Below are 20,202 nucleotides of genomic sequence, written 5' to 3' on the forward strand. Positions count from 1 at the left end.
AACCAAAAAAAAATCCCAAAATCCCCAAAATCCCCAAAAATCCCCAAAAATATCCCCAAATCCCCAAAACTTAAAAAACCCCCAAAAAACCCCAAAATCCCCAAAACCCAAAAAAAATCCCAAAATCCCCAAACCCCCAAAACAAACCCCAAAACCCCAAAAGATCCTCAAAAATCCCAAAAAAATCAGAAAAAATCCCCAAATAAATCCCCAAAAACACCCAAAAAACCCACCAAAAAACCCCAAAAAAATCCCAAAACCCTCCAAAACCCCCCAAAAACCCCAAATCAACCCCTAAAATCCCCCGAAAAACCCCAAAAAAACCCAAAATCCCAAAAATCCCCAAAATACCCAAAAAAATCCCAAAAATCCCCAAACCCCAAAAACCCCAAATCAACCCCAAAAACCCCAAATCAACCCCAAAACCCCCAAAAAAACCCCAAAAACCTCCAAAAACCCCCAAATCCCCCCAAACCCCCCAGACTCACTGTCGTTGGCGTTGTCAGCTCCCGGCTCGCTGCCCCCCTGGTTCCCCCCCTGGCTTCCCCCCAGGTTGGGGTTGTAGGATTGGGGGAGGGGCAGCAGCCCCCCTCCCCCCCCCGGAACCAGCTCAGGGCGAGGAGCACCAGGAGCTCTCTGCTCGGCCTCTGCAGCCCAAAAAAAACCCCAAAAAAATCTGTTATTCACCCCAAAAAAACCTCAAATCCATGTCAGTTATTCACCCCAAAAAAACCCCAAATTTCTATTGGTGATTGAGCCCAAAATTGGGGTTTAAGTAGAATTGGATCCCAAAAAAATCCCCAAAAAAATCCCCCAAAAAATCCCAAAAAATCAGTTATTGGCCCCAAAAAAACCCCGAATTTTGGTTAGTGGTTGAGAAGAAAATTTGGGTTAATGTACAATTGGATCGTAAAAAAATTCCCAAAAAAATCCCCCAAAAAATCAGTGATTGAGCCCAAAAAAACCCCAAAGTTGGGTTAGTGATGGAGAAAAAAATTGGGGTTAATGTAGAATTGGATCCCAAAAAAATCCCCAAAAAAATCCCCCAAAAAAACCCAAAAAAATCAGTTATTGACCCCAAAAAAACCCCAAATTTGGGTTAGTGGTTGAGCCTGAAATAGGGGTTAAAGCAGAAATGGATCCCAAACAAAAACCCCAAAAAAATCCCCAAAAAACCCCCAAAAAAACCAGTTATTCACCCCAAAAAAACCCCAAATCCATACCAGTTATTGACCCCAAAAAATCCGAAATTTCTATTGGTAATTGAGAATAAAATTGGGGTTGAAGTAGAATTGGATCCCAAAAAAAACCCCAAAAAAATCCCCAAAAAAACCCCAAAAAAATCCCCCAAAAATCCCCAAAAATCAATTATTGGCCCCAAAAAAACCCAAATTCCTGTTACTGGTTGAGAACAAAATTGGGATTAATGGATCCCAAAAAAAAAACCCAAAAAAATCCCCCCAAAAATCAGTTATTGGCCCCAAAAAAAACCCCAAATTTTTGTTACTGAAGGAGAACAAAATGGGGGTTAAATCAGGAATGGATCCCAAAAAAAACCCCAAAAAAATCAGTTATTGACCCCAAAAAAAACCCAAATTAGTGTTAGTGGTTGAGAACAAAATTGGGATTAAAAGATTTGGGGTGAATTTCAGGATTTAGTGTGAATTTCTGGGATTTTTGGGGTGAATTTCAGGATTTAGGGTGAATTTTGGGGTGAATTTCCAGGATTTAGGGTGGATTTTAGGGATTTTTGGGGTGAATTTCAGGGATTTTTGGGGTGAATTTCTGGGATTTTTGGGGTGAATTTGCAGGTTTTGGGGTGAATTTCTGGGATTTAGGGTCAATTTCCAGGATTTGGGGTGAATATCCTGGATTTAGGGTGAATTTCAGGAATTAGGGGTGAATTTTGGGGTGAATTTCCAGGATTTAGGGCCGATTTTAGGGATTTTTGGGGTGAATTTCTGGGATTTGGGGTGAATTTTGGGGTGAATTTCCAGGATTTAGGGTCAATTTCCAGGATTTAGGGTGAATTTCAGGGATTTTTGGGGTGAATTTCAGGGATTTGGGGTGAATTTCAGGGATTTGGGGTGAATTTTGGGGTGAATTTCCAGGATTTAGGATGGATTTTAGGGATTTTTGGGGTGAATTTCCAGGATTTAGGGTCAATTTCCAGGATTTTAAGGTAAATTTCCAGGATTTGGGGTGAAGAATTTCCAGATTTTGGGGTGAATTTCAGGGATTTTTGGGGTGAATTTCTGGTATTTGGGGTGAATTTCAGGATTTGGGGGTGAATTTATGGGATTTTTGTGGTGAATTTCAGGGATTTTTGGGGTGAATTTCTGGGATTTAGGGTGAATTTCAGGGATTTTTGGGGTGAATTTCCAGGTTTTGGGGTGAATTTCTGGGATTTAGGATCAATTTCCAGGATTTGGGGTGAATTTATAGGATTTTTGGGGTGAATTTCAGGGATTTGGGGTGAATTTTAGGGTGAATTTCAGGATTTAGGGTGAATTTCCAGGATTTAGGGTGAATCTTTGGGAATTTTGGGGTGAATTTCAGGGATTTAGGGTCAATTTCCAGGATTTTAAGGTAAATTTCCAGAATTTGGGGTGAAGAATTTCCAGATTTTGGGGTGAATTTCAGGGATTTTTGGGGTGAATTTCTGGTATTTGGGGTGAATTTCAGGGATTTTTGAGGTGAATTTTAGGGATTTGGGGTGAATTTCAAGGATTTAGGGTCAATTTCCAGGATTTCGGGTGAATTTATGGGATTTTTGGGGTGAATTTCTGGGATTTGGGGTGAATTTCAGGATTTGAGGTGAATTTCTGGGATTTTTGGGGTGAATTTCAGAGATTTTTGGGGTGAATTTGGGGATTTGGGTTGAATTTTAAGGATTTGGGGTGAATTTCTGGGATTTTTAGGGTCAATTTCCATGATATGGGGTGAATTTCAGAGTTTTGGGGTGAATTTCAGGGATTTGGGGTGAATTTTGGGGTGAGTTTCCAGGCTTTAGGGTGAATTTATGGGATTTTTGGGGTGAATTTCCAGGATTTAGGGTGAATTTCAGGGATTTGGGGTGAATTTTGGGGTGAATTTCAGGATTTGGGGTGAATTTTGGGGTGAATTTCCAGGATTTAGTGTGAATTCATGGGATTTTTGGGGTGAATTTCACGATTTGGGGTAAATTTCAGGGATTTGGGGTGAATTTTGGGGTGAATTTCAGGGATTTGGGGTGAATTTTGGGGTGAATTTCAGGGATTTGGGGTGAATTTTGGGGTGAATTTCCAGGATTTAGGATGGATTTTAGGGATTTTTGGGGTGAATTTCCGGATTTGGGGTGAATTTCAGGGATTTGGGGTGAATTTTGGGGTGAATTTCAGGATTTAGGGTCACTCACCAGCTTTGGGAACTCCACACTTGAAGCATTTCTCACGCCGTTTGAAGTTCTGCACTCCACACTGAAAAATCCCAAATTTTCAGACCCCAAAAACATCCTGAACCCCAAAATACACCCAGAGAACCCCAAAATTACAAGATCCCAAAAGTGTCAAACCCTAAAATCATTCAGATCCCCTGAACTTCCCCAAAATCCCAAATTTCCTCCCAAAAACCCCAATTTTCTCCCCCCAAACCCCAAATTTCCCAAAAAAAATCCTCAATTTTTCCCCCAAACCCCAATTTCCTCCCAAAAACCCCAAATTTTTCCCCAAACCCCCAAATTTCCCCCCAGATGACTTCAAGAACCACCCAGGATCCCCAAATTCCAACCCAAAACCTCAAATTCTTCCTTCAAAACCCCAAAATCCCCAAATTTCCCCCACAACCCCCAATTTTGCCCTCCATTTTCCTCCAAAACCCCAATTGCCTCCAAAAACCCCAATTTCTTCCCAAAATCCCAATTTTCCCCCAAAACCCCAAATTTCCCCAAAACCCCAAATTTCCCCCAAAATGACTTCAAGAACCACCAGGAGCCCCAAATTCCAACCCAAAACCTCCAATTCGCCCCCAAAATCCCCAATTTCTCACCCAAAACCCCCAAATTTCCACCCCAAAACCCCAATTTCCCCACCCCAAAACCCTACCTTTCCCCAGAAACCCCAAATTTCCCCCAAAACCCCAAATTTCTCCCCCAAAACCCCCAAATTTCCCCGCAAAATGACCTCAAGAACCACCCAGGACCCCCAAGTTCCACCCCAAACCCTCAAATTCTTCCTTCCAAACCCCAAAATCCCCAAATTTCCCCCGTAACCAATTTTTCCCCCAAAAATCCCAAATTTCCTCCCAAAAACCCCAAATTTCCCCCACAACTCCCAATCTTGCCCCCAAAATCCCAATTTCCCCCCAAAATCCCTGAGTTTTCCCTCCTAAAACCCCAATTTCTCCCTCAAAACCCCAAATTTCCCCCAAAAACCCCAAATTTCCCCAAAAACCCCATTTCCCCAAAATCCCCAACATTTCCCCAAACTCCCCAATTTCCCCCAAAAATCTTCAATTTTTCCCCCCAAAACCCACAAATTTCCCCAGAAACCCCAAATTTCCACCCAAAAGCCCAAATTTCCCCACAACTCCCAATCTTCCCCCAAAAATCTTAATTTTTCCCCCAAAAACCCCCAAATTTTCCCCCAAAAACCCCAAATTTCCCCCCAAACCACCCCCATGCCCCCCAACTCGTGCCCCCCACCTTGGCACAGAGCCAGTCCTCGTTGATTTTGGGTTTGGGGTCGCTGTAGTGCAGAGACACGCGGTGCCCCAGCAGGGTCAGCCCGGCCTGGGGGCACAGCAGGGTCAGGGGGGATTTGGGGGGCAGCAGGGGGGGATTTGGGGGGCTGTGGGGTGAGATTTGGGGGGCAGCAGGATATAAATCTGGGGGGCACAAGGATGTAAAGCTGGGTGGCACCAGGACAAGAATCTGGGGGGGCACCAGGGCTGGAATTGGGGAGCACCAGGGGGGCACCAAAATATAAATCTGGGGGGCACCAGGATATAAATCTGGGGGCATCAGGGGGTACCAGGGTGTAAAACTGGGGGGCACTGGGATTGGAAATTGGGGGCACCAGGGGGGCACTGGGATGTGATTCTGGGGGGCAGCAGGTGGGAAATTGGGGGCAGCAGGGCTGGAATTGGGGGGCACAGCAGGGAAATTGGGGGCACTGAGGTGGGAAATTGGGGGCACCAGGGGGCACCAGTATATAAATCTGGGGGCACCAGGATGGGAAACTGGGGGCAGCAGGGTGGAAATTGGGGGGCAGCAAGGTGGGAAACTGGGGGCAGCAGGGGGATTTGGGGGCAGTGGGGTGGGATCTGGGGGCAACAGGGGGCACTGAGGTGGGGAATTGGGGGGCACCAGGGAGCACCAGTATATAAATCTGGGGGCACCAGGGGGCATTGGGATGTAAATCTGGGGGCACTGAGGTGGGAAATTGGGGGGTAGCAGGGGGATCTGGGGGGCTGTGGGGTGGGATTTGGGGGCAGCAGGGTGGGAAATTGGGGGTAGCGGGGCTGGAATTGGGGGGCAGCAGGGGCAGCAGGGTGTGAAATTTGGGGGGAGCCAGGGGGGCAGCAGGGGGGAATTGGGGGGCACCAGGGAGGCATCGGGATGTAAATCTGGGGGGCACCAGGGGGGCACTGAGGTGGGAAATTGGGGGGCAGAAGAGTGGGAATTGGGGGGCAGTGGGGGCAGCAGGGTGGGAATTGGGGAGCAGCAGGGTGGTAAACTGGGAGGCACCAGGGGGGCACTGAGGTGGGAAATTGGGGGCAGCAGGGTGGGAATTGGTGGGCAGCAGGGTGGGATTTGGGGGGCAGAAGAGTGGGAATTGGGGGGCAGTGGGGTGGGATTTGGGGGCAGCAGGGGGGGGAAATTTGGGGGAATCAGGGGGCACTGGGATGGAAAAGTGGGGGCAGCAGGGGGAAATTGGGGGGCAGCAGGGCTGGAATTGGGGGGCAGCAAGGGGCACCAGTGCATAAATCTGGGGGCATCAGGGGGTACCAGGGTGTAAAACTGGGGGGCACTGGGATTGGAAATTGGGGGCACCAGGGGGCACTGGGATGTGATTCTGGGGGGGGGCTGGAAGGGCAGCAGGTGGAAATTGGGGGGCAGCAGGGGGATTTGGGGACACAGCGGGGTCAGGGGGCAGTGGGGAATTAGTGGGGGGCAGCAGGGTGGGAATTGGGGGCAGCAGGGGCACCAGTATATAAATCTGGGGGCACCAGGGGGCACTGAGGTGGGAAATTGGGGGGTAGCAGGGGGATTTGGGGGCTGTGAGGTGGGAAATTGGGGGGCAGCAGGGGAATTGGGGGCAGCAGGGCTGGATTTGGGGGTCGCAGGGAGCACAAGGACGTGAATCTGGGGGCACCAGGGGCACCAGTATATAAATCTGGGGGCACCAGGGGTACCAGGGTGTGAAATTTGGGGGAACCAGGGGGCAGCAGGGCTGGAACTGGGGCAGCAGGGGGGATTTGGGGGCAGCAGGGGGAAATTGGGGGACACTGGGGGGTGGGGGGCAGCAGGGGGAATTGGGGGCAGCAGGGGGCACCAGGATGTGAAACTGGGGGCAGCAAGATGGGAATCTGGGGGCACCAGGGGGCACTGGGATGGGAAAGGGGGCAGCAGGGTGGGAAATTTGGGGGAACCAGGGGGCACCAGGATGGGAAACTGGGGGCAGCAGGGCTGGAACTGGGGGCACCGGGGTGGGAAACTGGGGGGCACTAGGGGGCACAAGGATGTGAATCTGGGGGCACCAGGGGTACCACGATGTGAATCTGGGGGCAGCAGGATATAAATCTGGGGGCAGCAGGGGGTACCACGATGTGAATCTGGGGGCACCAAGGCTGTAATTAACCAAGGTATGAAATTGGGGGCACTAGGGGGTGCCAAGATAAAAATCTGGGGGCACCAGGATGGGAAACTGGGGGACAGCGGGGCTGGAACTGGGAGGCAGTGGGGTGGGAAATTGGGGGGCAGCAGGGTGGGTAACTGGGGGCAGTGGGGTGGGATCTGGGGGCAACAGGGGGGACAAACTGGGGGGCAGAAGGGTGGGAATTGGGGGCAGCGGGGTGGGAACTGGGGGCACCAGGGGGCACTGAGGTGGGAAATTGGGGGCAGCAGGGGGATTTGGGGGCTGTGAGGTGGGAAATTGGGGGCAGAAGGGTGGGAATTGGGGGCAGCAGGGTGGGATTTGGGGGCAGCAGGGGGAATTGGGGGCAGCAGGGCTGGATTTGGGGGTCGCAGGGGGCACAAGGACGTGAATCTGGGGGCAGCAGGGGCATCAGTATATAAATCTGGGGGGCACTGGGAGTACCAGGGTGTGAAATTTGGGGGAACCAGGGGGCAGCAGGGCTGGAACTGGGGGCAGCAGGATGGGAAACTGGGGGGCAGAAGAGTGGGAATTGGGGGCACTGGGGGAAATTGGGGGGCAGCAGGGGGCACCAGGATGTGAAACTGGGGGCAGCAAGATGGGAATCTGGGGGCACCAGGGGGCACTGGGATAGGAAAGTGGGGGCAGCAGGGCTGGAACTGGGGGCCGCAGGGGGGGAATTGGGGGCAGCAGGGGGCACCAGCATATAAATCTGGGGGCACCAGGATGGGAAATTGGGGGGCACCAGGGGGGCACAAGGATGTGAATCTGGGGGGCAGCAGGATATAAATCTGGGGGGCAGCAGGGGGTACCACGATGTGAATCTGGGGGGCACCAGGGCTGTAACTGGGGGGCACCAGGGTATGAAATTGGGGGGGCACTAGGGGGTGCCAAGATAAAAATCTGGGGGCACAAGGATGTAAAACTGGGTGGCACCAGGACAAGAATCCGGGGGGCACCAGAGCTGGAATTGGGGGCACCAGGGGGCACCAAAATATAAATCTGGGGGCACCAGGATGTGAAACTGGGGGCACCAGGGGGTACCAGGGTATGAAATTGGGGGGCACCAGGGGGTACCAGAGCTGGAATTGGGGGGCACCAGGGGGGCATTGGGATGTGAAACCTGGGGGGCACCAGGGGGGCACTGGGATGGGAATCTGGGGGGCATCAGGGCTGGAATTGGGGGACACCAAGGGGGCACCAAAATATAAATCTGGGGGGCACCAGGGGGTACCAGAGCTGGAATTGGGGGGCACCAGTATAAAAATCTGGGGGGCACCAGGGCTGGAACTGGGGGCACCAGGGGGCACCAGGACATGAACTGAGGGCACCAGGGGACACCAGACCAATGGTGGCCATGAGGGTGGCACAGCCTCACCCGAGGGGACACCATACTGGGGACATTGGCGTCATACTGGGGACACTGGGGTCATACTGGGGACACTGAGGTCATACTGGGAATACTGGGAGTAACTCTAAGAATACAACCAGAGTTCCTACTGGGGACACTGCGGTGACACTGGGGTCACACTGGGGACACTGGAGTCATACTGAGGACACTGGGGTCATACTGGGAATACTGGGAGTAACTCTAAGAATACAACCAGAGCTCTTACTGGGGACACTGGGGTCACACTGGGGACAGCGAGGACTCTGTGCCCATCCCCCACCACACAAGGATTTCATACCATGAAGCTAACAGAGTCACCAGTATAAACCAGTACAGACCAGTACAAGCCAGTATAAACCAGTACACACCAGTACAAACCAGTACGGCCCAGTAAGGCCCAGTAACCCTCCCCAAACAGCTCCTTCCCCACCCAGCAGCCTCCATCCATTTCACCATACGAGCCTAATGGAGCCACCAGTACAAACCGGTACAAACCAGCACAAACCAGTACAAACCAATACACACCAATACCGATGAATACGGACCAGTACAAACCAGTACACACCAGTACAAACCAGTACGGCCCAGTAAGGCCCAGTAACCCTCCCCAAACAGCTCCTCCCCCACCCAGCGACCTCCATCCATTTCACCATAGGAGCCAATGGGGCCACCAGTACAAACCAGTACAAACCAGTATAAACCAACAGTGCCCAGTACAAACCAGTACCGATCAATATAGACCAGTACAAACCAGTACAGCCCAGTAACCCTCCCAAAACAGCTCCTCCCTCACCCAGCGGCCACCATCCATTTCACCATAGGAACCAATAGGGCCACCAGTACAAACCAGTACAAACCAGTGGTCTCCAGTACAAACCAGTACAAACTAGTACCCTCCAGTACACACCAGTACAAACCAGTATGGCCCAGTAAGGCCCAGTAACCCTCCCCAAACAGCTCCTCCCCCACCCAGTGACCTCCACCCATTTCACCATATGAATCTAATCGGGCCACCAGTACAAACCAGCATAAACCAGTACAAACCAGTACAAACCAGTACTGATGAATATGGACCAGTACAAACCAGTAAGGCCCAGTAACCCTCCCCAAACACCTCCTCCCCCACCCAGCAACCACCATCCATTTCACTATAGGAACCAATAGTGCCACCAGTACAAACCAGTACAAACCAGTACCCACCAGTACAAACCAGTACAAACCAGTAGCCTCCAGTACCCACCAGTACAAACCACTACCAACCAGTACAAACCAGTAAGGCCCAGTAACTCTCCCCAAACAGCTCCTCTCCCACCCAATGACCTCCATCCATTTCACCACCTCCTGGCACCCAATAGCGCCACCAGTACAAACCAGTACAAACCAGTACATGCCAGTACAAACCAGTATAAACCAGTATAAACCAGTACAAACCAGTACAGCCCAGTAACCCCCCGAACCTGGTTGGCCTCCATCCACCTCGCTGCCTCCTGGCACCCAATAGATCCACCAGTACAAACCAGTACAAACCAGTACACCCCAGTACACACCAGTACAAACCAGTACAAACCAGTACAAACCAGTACACCCCAGTACACACCAGTACAAACCAGTACAAACCAGTACAAACCAGTACAGCCCAGTAACCCCCCGAACCTGGTTGGCCTCCATCCATCTCGCTGCCTCCTGGCACCCAATAGATCCACCAGTACAAACCAGTACAAACCAGCACAAACCAGTACACACCAGTATAAACCAGCACAAACCAGTACACCCCAGTACAAACCAGCACAAACCAGTACAAACCAGTGCAGCCCAGTAACCCCCCGAACCTGGTTGGCCTCCATCCATCTCGCCACCTCCTGCACCCAACAGATCCACCAGTACAAACCAGTACAAACCAGTAGCCCCCAGTACACACCAATACAAAGTAGTACAAACCAGTAGAAACCAGTACACACCAGCACAAACCAGTACAAACCAGTAACACCCAGTAACCCCCCGAACCTGGTTGGCCTCCATCCACCTCACTGCCTCCTGGCACCCAACAGGTCCACCAGTACAAACCAGTACAAACCAGTACACAGCAATACACACCAGTACACCCCAGTACAGCCCAGTACAAACCAGTACAGCCCAGTACAAACCAGTACAAACCAGTGCAGCCCAGTAACCCCCCGAACCTGGTTGGCCTCCATCCATCTCGCCACCTCCTGGCACCCAACAGATCCACCAGTAAAAACCAGTACAGCCCAGTACAAACCAGTAACACCCAGTAACCCCCCGAACCTGGTTGGCCTCCATCCATCTCGCTGCCTCCTGCACATGGTGGAATTCCACGAAGGCGAAGCCGCGGCTCTGACCTGCAACGGCCCGGGGTGGGGTCGGGGTGGGAATGCACCCATGGGTGCTGCTGGGGTGGGGGGACACCCCTGGGTGCTCCTGGGACCCCCTGGGTGCTGCTGGGACACCCCGGGACACCCCTGGGACCCCCCGGGACACCCCTGGGACCCCCTGGGACACCCCTGGGTGCTCCTGGGACACCCCTGGGACCCCCTGGGACACCCCCGGGACACCCCTGGGACCCCCTGGGTGCTCCTGGAACCCCCTGGGACACCCTGGGACACCCCTGGGACCCCCTGGGACACCCCTGGGTGCTGCTGGGACCCCTTGGGGAAGGTGGGAGTGGCCTGGGATCAATTTGGGGACGTTTTGGGGACCCTTTGGGGTGGGAAAGGCACCCATGGGTGCTCCTGGGGTGGAGGGGACATGCCTGGGACCCCCTGGGTGCTGCTGGGATCCCCCATGGAGAAGCTGGGAGTGGCTTGGGATGGATTTTGGGATGTTTTGGGGACTCCTTGGGGTGGGAAAGGCACCCATGGGTGCTCCTGGGGTGGGGGGAGACACCCCTGGGACACCCCTGGGTGCTCCTGGGACCCCCTGGGACTCCCTGGGTGCTGCTGGGACCCCCCTGGGACCACCCTGGGACCACCCTGGGACCCCCTGGGACCACCCTGGGACCCCCTGGGACTCCCTGGGTGCTGCTGGGACCCCCCTGGGACCACCCTGGGACCACCCTGGGACCCCCTGGGACTCCCTGGGTGCTGCTGGGACCCCCTGGGACCCCCCTGGGACCCCCTGGGTGCTCCTGGGACCCCCCTGAGACACCCCTGGGTGCTCCTGGAACCCCCTGGGTGCTGCTGGGACCCCCTTGGGGAAGGTGGGAGTGGCCTGGGACCAATTTGGGGACCCTTTGGGGTGGGGAATGCACCCATGGGTGCCGCTGGGGTGGGGGGACACCCCTGAGACCCCCTGGGACACCCCTGAGACCCCCTGGGACACCCCTGGGACCCTCTGGGTGCTGCTGGGACCCCTTGGGGAAGGTGGGAGTGGCTTGGGATGGATTTTGGGACATTTTGGGGACCCTTTGGGGTGGGAGAGGCACCCATGGGTGGTCCTGGAGGGCAAGGCTGGTGTGGCTGGCTTTGGTTTTGTCACCCCTGGGTGTCCCCTGGGTGTGGCACAGCACCCCTGGGTGCTCCTGGGGACAGCACAAGCACCCCTGGGTGCTCCTAACAAGAAATTGTCACCCCTAGGTGTCCCTCAGATGTGGCACAGCACCCCTGGGTGCTCCTGGGAATGGGACAAGCACCCCTGGGTGCTCCTAAGGAGAAACTGTCACCCCTAGGTGTCCCTCAGAAGTGGCACAGCACCCCTGGGTGCTCCTAAGGAAGACATTGTCACCCCTGGGTGTCCCCTGGATGTAGCATGACACCCCTGGGTGCTCTTGGGAACGGGACAAGCACCCCTGGGTGCCCCTAAAGATGACACTGGCACCCCTGGGTGCCCCTGTAGACAGGACCAGCACCCCTGGGTGCTCCTAAGGAAGAGATTGTCACCCCTGGGTGTCCCCTGGGTGTGGCACAGCACCCCTGGGTGCTCCTGGGAACAGGACAAGCACCCCTGGGTGCTCCTAAAAAAAAATTGTCACCCCGGGGTGTCCCTCAGATGTAGCATGGCACCCCTGGGTGCTCCTGGGAACGGGACAAGCACCCCTGGGTGCTCCTAAGGAGAAACTGTCACCCCTAGGTGTCCCTCAGAAGTGGCACAGCACCCCTGGGTGCTCCTGAGGAACGGGACAAGCACCCCTGGGTGCCCCTGAGGAAGAGACTGGCACCCCTGGGTGTCCCCTGGGTGTGGCACGACACCCCTGGGTGCTCCTGGGAAAGGGACAAGCACCCCTGGGTGCTCCTAAGGAGAAACTGTCACCCCTAGGGGTCCCTCAGAAGTGGCACAGCACCCCTGGGTGCTCCTGAGAAAGAGATTGTCACCCCTGGGTGCTCCTAGGGAGGGGACAGACACCCCTGGGTGTCCCTAGGGAGGGCACAGACACCCCTGGGTGCCCCTAAAGATCAAAATGACACCCCTGGGTGTCCCTGAGGATGGGATCAGCAGCCCTGGTGCCCCTCGAGTGTGGTGCAGCACCCCTGGGTGCCCCCAAAAAATGAGACTGGCACCCCTGGGTGCTCCTAGGGAGGGGACAGAGACCCCTGGGTGCCCCTCAAGATCAAAATGACACCCCTGGGTGTCCCTAAAGGTGACAGTGGCACCCCTGGGTGTTCTTAGGGACAGGACAAGCACCCCTGGGTGCTCCTGGAGGAGGTCACAAGCACCCAGGGGTGCAGCTAAAGATGGATCAGCACACCTGGGTGTCCCTGGGGAGGGGACAGGCACCCCTGGGTGCCTCCTAAGTGTGGCACAAGCACCCCTGGGTGCTCCTAGGATGTGGGAGCAGCACCCCTGGGTGCTCCTGGAGAGGGGACAGGCACCCCTGGGTGCCCCTGGCGACAGGATCAGCACCCCTGGGTGCTCCTAGGGAGGGACACGCACCCCTGGGTGCTCCTAAAGATCAGAATGACACCCCGAGGTGCCCCTGGGGACAAGATCAGCACCCCTGGGTGCTCCTGGAGGAGGTAATGAGCACCCCTGGGTGCAGCTAAAGATGGATCAGCACCCCTGGGTGCCCCTAGGGAAAGGACAAGCACCCCTGGGTGCTCCTAGGGAGGGACAGGCACCCCCGGGTGCCACTAAAGATCAGAATGACACCCCTGGGTGTCCCTAGGAAGGGGACAGGCACCCCTGGGTGCCCCTAGGATGTGGGATCAGCACCCCTGGGTGCCCCTAAAGATGAGAATGACACCCCTGGGTGTCCCTAAAGATGACTCTGGCACCCCTAGGTGCCCCTGGGGACAGGATCAGCACCCCTGGGTGCTCCTGAGAAGGTGACAGGCACCCCCGGGTGCCCCGAGGGACGGAAGAGGCACCCCTGGGTGCCCCTAAAGATGACACTGGCACCCCTGGGTGCCCCTGGGGATGGGACCAGCACCCCTGGGTGCTCCTGGGAACAGGACAAGCATCCCTGGGTGCCTCTGAAAAACAGGACCAGCACCCCTGGGTGCTCCTAGGGAGGGGACAGACACCCCTGGGTGCCCTTGGGGACAGGACCAGCACCCCTGGGTGCCCCTGAAGATAAACGTGACACCCCTGGGTGTCCCTAAAGGTAAGAATGACACCCCTGGGTGCTCCTAGAGATGAGACTGGCACTGCTTGGTGTCCCTAGGGAGGGGACAGGCACCCCTGGGTGCCCTTGGGGACAGAACCAGCACCCCTGGGTGCTCCTAAAGGTGAGATCAGCACCCCTGGGTGCCCCTGGGGACAGGATCAGCACCCCTGGGTGCCCCTAGGGAGAGGACAGGTACCCCTGGGTACCCCCAAAGATGACACTGGCACCCCTGGGTGCCTTTTGGGACAGAACCAGCACCCCTGGGTGCTCCTAAAGGTGAGATCAGCACCCCTGGGTGCCCCTGGGGACAGGACAGGTGACCTGGGAAGGGGACAGGCACCCCTGGGTGCCCCTAGGGAGAGGACAGGTACCCCTGGGTACCCCCAAAGATGACACTGGCACCCCTGGGTGCCTTTTGGGACAGAACCAGCACCCCTGGGTGCTCCTAAAGATAAGATCAGCACCCCTGCGTGCCCCTAAAGATGACACTGGCACCCTGGGTGCCCCTGGGGAACAGGACAGGTGACCTGGAGAAGGGACAGACACCCCTGGGTGCCCTTGGGGACAGTGCCAGCACCCCTGGGTGCCACTAAAAATGACACTGGCACCCCTGGGTGCCCCTAGGGAACAGGACAAGTGACATGGGGAAGGGACAGACACCCCTGGGTGCCCCTAGGGAAGGGACAAACACCCCGGGGTGCCCCTGGGGAACAGGACAGGTGACCCGGGGAAGTGACAGACACCCCTGGGTGCCCTTGAGGACAGGATCAGCACCCCTGGGTGCCCAAGATGACACTGGCACCCCTGGGTGCCCCTGGGGAACAGGACACGTGACCCTGGGGAAAGGGACAGACACCCCTGGGTGCCCCTAAAGATAAAAATGACACCCCTGGGTGTCCCTAGGGAAGGGACAGGCACCCCTGGGTGCCCCCTAAGCCTGGCCAAAGCACCCCTGGGTGCTCCTAGAGATGACACTGGCACCCCTGGGTGCCCCTGGGGACAGAGCCAGCACCCCTGGGTGCCACTAGGGAAGGGACAGACACCCCTGGGTGCCCCTGAGGGACAGGACAGGTAGCCCTGGGGAAGGCACAGGTGACCCTGGGTGCCCCTAAAGATGACACTGGCACCCCTGGGTGCCCTTGGGGACAGGACAGGTGACCCTGGGGAAGGGACAGACACCCCTGGGTGCCGTTGGGGACAGGACAGGTGACCCTGGGGAAGGGACAGGTGACCCTGGGTGCCCTTGGGGACAGGACAGGTGACCCTGGGGAAGGGACAAGTACCCCTGGGTGCCCCTGGGGATCAGGAGCAGCACCCCTGGGTGCCCTTGGGGACAAGAGAGGTAGCCCTGGGGATCAGGAGCAGCACCCCTGGGTGCCCCTGGCATGGGTGGGGCAGGGAGCCACCCCCCTCCAAGGTGCCCCCCACCCTAAAGGGAACCCAGGTGAGCTGGGAGGAGCAGCCCAGGTGAGCAGGGAGGAGCAGGGAGGAGCCCAGGTGAGCAGGGAGGAGGAGCCCAGGTGAGCAGGGAGGAGCAGCCCAGGTGAGCAGGGAGGAGGAGCCCAGGTGAGCAGGGAGGGGCAGGGAGGAGCCCAGGTAGGGAGGAGGAGCCTAGGTGAGCAGGGAGGGGCAGGGAGCAGCCCATTTGAGCAGGGAGGAGCCCAGGTGAGCAGGAGGAGCCCAGGTGAGCAGGAGGAGCCCAGGTGGGCAGGGAGGAGCAGCCCAGGTGAGCAGGGAGGAGGAGCCCAGGTGAGCAGGGAAGAGCCCAGGTGAGCAGGAGGAGCCCAGGTAAGCAGGGAGGAGCAGGGAGGAGCCCAGGTAGGGAGGAGGAGCCCAGGTGAGCAGGAGGAGCCCAGGTGAGCAGGGAGCAGCCCAGGTGAGACTCACCTGAGGATTTATTCCGCATCAGCCGCACCTCCCTGGGCTGCACCCCCTGCGCCTGCAGCTGAGCTCGGATCTGGGGGGACAAGGGGACACCACAGCCCACCTGAGTGACACCAGAATGACACCCCAGGGGACTCAGTTGACCCCAAAATGGCCCCACAGGGACTCAGGTGACCCCAAAATGGCCCCACAGGGACTCAGGTGACCCCAGAATGACCCCCAGGGGACTCAGTGACCCCAAACTGGCCCCCAGGGGACTCAGTGACAGCCATTATGAACAGGGGTGGCAACACAATGAAGGGGGTGTGGCCATTACAAAAAGGGGCGTGGCCACCTCGAGCAGGGGTGTGTCCAGCCGCGGTGGGCGGGGCTCACATCGTTCTCGATGGTGAGGGGGTAGAGGACACCAGGAAGGGGGTGTGGCCATTACAAAAAGGGGCGTGGCCACCTCGGGCAGGGGTGTGTCCAGCCGCGGTGGGCGGGGCTCACATCGTTCTCGGTGGCCGCCTGCGGCAGCATCCTGAGCATGACGATGGTGCTGGCGCGCTGCTCCTCCTCGGCGCCCTCCCGGTAATCCTGGTCGCGGTAATCGCCGTCGGCACCGAACGGCAGCGCCGGGGCGGCCGGGGGGTCCCGGGGAGCGTCCCGGGGGGCGTCCCGCTTCCTGGGGGGCTCTGCGCTCTCGTAGGACCCCTGGGGTGGGGGGAAGGAGGGAGGGAAATGAGGCAGGGGTCTCAGCACCCATCGAGGGGTGACCCCCATCATGGTGGGGTGACCCCCATTGTGGTGTGACCCCCTAGGTGGGGTGACCTCCATGGTGGTGTGACCTCCGTGGTGGTGTGACCCCCATCATAGTGTGACCCCCGTGGTGGTGTGACCCCCATGGTGGTGTGACCCCCAGGGTGGGGTGTCCCCCATGTTGGTATGACCCTCATGGTGGTGTGACCCCCACAGAGGTGTGACCCCCATGGTGGGGTGACCCCCGTGGTGGTGTGACCCCCTAGGTGGGGTGACCCCACAGTGGTGTGACCCCCATCATGGTGTGACCCCCATGGTGGTGTGACCCCCTTGATGGTATGACCCCCATGGTGGTCTGACCCCCGTGGTGAGGTGACCCCTATAGTGGTGTGACCCTCATGGTGGTGTGACCCCCGTGGTGGTGTGACCCCCATGGTAAGGTGACCCCCGTGGTGGTGATGTGACCCCTATGGTGATGTGACCCCAAGGGTGGTGTGACCTGTGTGGTGGTGTTACCTGTGACCACCTGTGGTGGTGTTACCCCCATGGTAAGGTGACCCCCATGGTAAGGTGACCCCCATGGTAAGGTGACCCCCATGGTGGTGTGACCCCAATGGTGGTGGTGTGACCCCTGTGGTGATGTGACCCCCATAGTGGTGTGACCCCCACGGTGGTGGTGTGAACCCCATGGTGGTGGTGTGACCCCCATGATGGTGTGACCCCCGTAGTGGTGTGACCCCCATAGTGGGGTGACCCCCATGGTGATGTGACCCCCATGGTAAGGTGACCCCCATCATAGTGTGACCCCCATGGTGGTGGTGTGACCCCCATGCTGGGGTGACCCCCATGGTGGTGTGACCCCCATAGTAGTGTGACCCCTGTGATGATGTGACCCCCGTGGTAAGGTGACCCCCATCATAGTGTGACCCCCATGGTAAGGTGACCCCCATCATAGTGTGACCCCCATGGTGATGTGACCCCTGTGGTGAGGTGACCCCTGTGGTGAGATGACGCCCATCTTAGTGTGACCCCCTTGGCACACGGTGGCACCCATCACCCACCTGAGAGGTGCTCCCGGCGGCAGGAGGTCCCTCCGGAGGTCCCCCGTAGCCGCGATAGTCCATGTCGCGATAGTCGTGATCCCGCTGGCTGCGGGAGCTGTCCTCGGGCGGGGGCGGGGCGCCGCCATACCGGCCTGTCCGGTCACCACGGCCACCCCTGGGGGGCAAATGTCACCAGATGTCACACTGGCCATCACCCCAAACCCCTGAGGGTCCCCAAAGCCCTCTCTGAGCTCAGTGTCACCATTTCTCTACAGAGTTCATAAATATTCCCTCCCCCTGTGATGTCCCCAATGTGTCCCCTCCCTCCCTGGGGTCCCCAGTGTCACCTTGTCCTCTTTTGAGTCCCCAAAATACCAAATTTTGTCCCCCAAAGTCCCCAAAAATATCAATTTTCCTCCTTTAAAAAAGCTCCCAGTGTCACCTCGTCCTTTTCCAAATCCCCAAAATAACAATTTTCTCTTCTCAAAAAAGTTCCCAGTGTCACCTTGTCCTCTTCCAAGTCCCCAAAATACCAAATTTCTTCCCTCAAACTCCCCAAAACACCAAATTTCGTTCCTCAATGTCCCCAAATACCAAATTTCTTCCCTCAAAAAAGCTCCCAGTGTCACCTCGTCCTTTTCCAAGTCCCCAAAATACCAAATTTCGTCCCTCAAAGTCCCAAAATATCAATTTTCTTCCTTTAAAAGAGCTTCCAGTGTCACCTCGTCCTTTTCAAAGTCCCCAAAATACCAAACTTCTGTCCTCAAAATACCAAATTTCTTCCCTCAAAGTCCCCAAAATACCAAATTTCTTTCTTCAAAGTCCCCAAAATACTAAATTTCTTTCTTCAAAGGAGTTCCCAGTATCACCTCGTCCTCTCCCAAGTCCCCAAAACACCAAATTTCTTCCCCCAAGTGTCCCCTGAGGGCTCCCCAGATGTCCCAAGTCCCCAAATTTTGGAGATTTCCCTTACCTGCGCTCGTACTCCATGGTGGCAACACCTGTGAGGGCAGCAACTGGTCAGACTGGGAGCTCAAACTGGGGGTTAATTGGGAGAAATTGGGTTTAAACCGCAAAGAAGTAAGCTTAATTAGAAGAAATCTGAGTAAAATAAGAGCACTGAAATAAATTATGACAATGACTCGGAAGATTCTAGAGCAAATTGGGAAATTTAGAGAAATAAAACAAAAAAAACTAAAATGAAAATGGGATGAATTTGAGGTTACTGGAATCTGTGCTGGGGAGGAACAAACAGGACTCCCTCAATGCCCCGCCCCCTAATTAGTATGCAAATCACTGCCCCTAATTATCATGACGTTAACCACTCCCTAATTAGCATAACGTTAACTGCCCCTAATTAGCATGAAGCTCACCATCCCAATTAGCATACAAGTCACCACTCCCTCATTAGCATGACGCTAACCACACCCGAATTAGCATGCAAATAACCACTCCCTAATTAGCATAACGTTAACCGCCCCTAATTAGCATGAAGCTCACCATCCCAATTAGCATGCGAATTACCACTCCCCTCATTAGCATGACGTTCACCGCCCCCTAATTAGCATGCAAATCACCACCCTCTGATTAGCATGAAGCGCTCCACCCCTAATTAGCATGCAAATCACCACCCCCTCATTAGCATGAAGCCCCCACCCCCTAATTAGCACAAAGTTCACTGCTGCCTCATTAACATGAAGCTCACCACCCCCTCATTATGCAAGTCACTGTCCCTAATTAGCATAAAGTTCACCGCCCTCTAATTAGCCTGCAAATCACCACCCCTCATTAGCATTAAGCGCTCCACTCCCTCATTAGCATGCAAATCACCACCCCTCATTAGCATGACGTTAACCACCTCCTAATTAGCATGCAAATCACCGCCCCCTCATTAGTATGAAGTTCCCCTCCCCCTAATTAGCATGACATTCACCGCCCTCTAATTAACATACAAATCACAGCGCTGTCATCAGCATGAAGCTCCCCACCCCCTAATTAGCATGAAGCGCTCCACCCCTAATTAGCATGAAGCCCACCACCTCCTAATTAGCATGCAAATCACCACCCCTCATAAGCATGCAAATCACCACCCCCAATTAGCATGAAACTTACTGCCCCCAATTAACATGCAAATCACCACTCCTCATTAGCATGAAGCTCTCCACCCCCTAATTAGCATGCAAATCATCACTCTTCCTTAGCATGAAGCCCCCCCGCCCCCTAATTAGCATGAATTTCCCCGCCCCCTCATTATCCCGCCCCAGCTCCTCCCTCACGCCCTCAGCCCCTCACACCTCCTCCCTCAGCAACCCTCCCGGTCCGTCCCGCCCCATCCCCGTTATCCCCTCCCCTCCCGCTCCGCCCCGTCCTTCCCCACAGCCCTACCCTTCCCGGTTCGCTCCTCCCTTCCCGGTTCGCTCCTCCCTTCCCGGTTCTCTCCGACCTTCCCTCCCGCCGCCGCCGCCGCTGCCCAGCGCCAAAATGGCGCCGCCGCTCCCCCTCAGCCCGGCCCGGCCCGCGCGCCCGCCCACGCCGCGCTCCCATTGGTCAGCGCGCCCGCCAGTCTGCACATCCCGCATTCTTATTGGTGCGTACTGAGGGAGAGGCGGTGCGGCGCTATGATTGGTTGCGGGGCCATGATGGGCGTGGCCATAATGGGCGGGAGAAAGCGAATGCCGCGGTGTGATTGGCTAAGCAACTCGGGGGCGGGACAAACACGCTGTCCGGATTTCC

The 20,202-nt window shown here is 56.1% G+C and overlaps 1 protein-coding gene across 1 annotated transcript; it reads right to left on the bottom strand.

Moving 5' to 3' along the window:
• Positions 1 to 413: 413 nt before the first annotated feature.
• Positions 414 to 20,048, bottom strand: LOC146422483 (RNA-binding protein 10-like). Its single transcript, XM_085046201.1, has 10 exons — positions 19,913 to 20,048; positions 18,443 to 18,470; positions 17,488 to 17,644; positions 16,178 to 16,381; positions 15,692 to 15,761; positions 10,531 to 10,604; positions 4,682 to 4,768; positions 3,398 to 3,458; positions 485 to 647; positions 414 to 447 (listed from the first exon to the last, which is right to left on the bottom strand). Exons 1-10 carry the CDS (start codon positions 20,046 to 20,048, stop codon positions 414 to 416), a joined length of 1,014 nt encoding a protein of 337 aa, XP_084902327.1.
• Between the last annotated feature and the right edge of the window lie 154 nt (positions 20,049 to 20,202).

Source organism: Lichenostomus cassidix, unplaced genomic scaffold (genome assembly GCF_008360975.1).
Source record: "Lichenostomus cassidix isolate B80296 unplaced genomic scaffold, HeHo_3.0 HiC_scaffold_40, whole genome shotgun sequence".
NCBI classification, from domain to species: Eukaryota; Metazoa; Chordata; class Aves; order Passeriformes; family Meliphagidae; genus Lichenostomus; species Lichenostomus cassidix.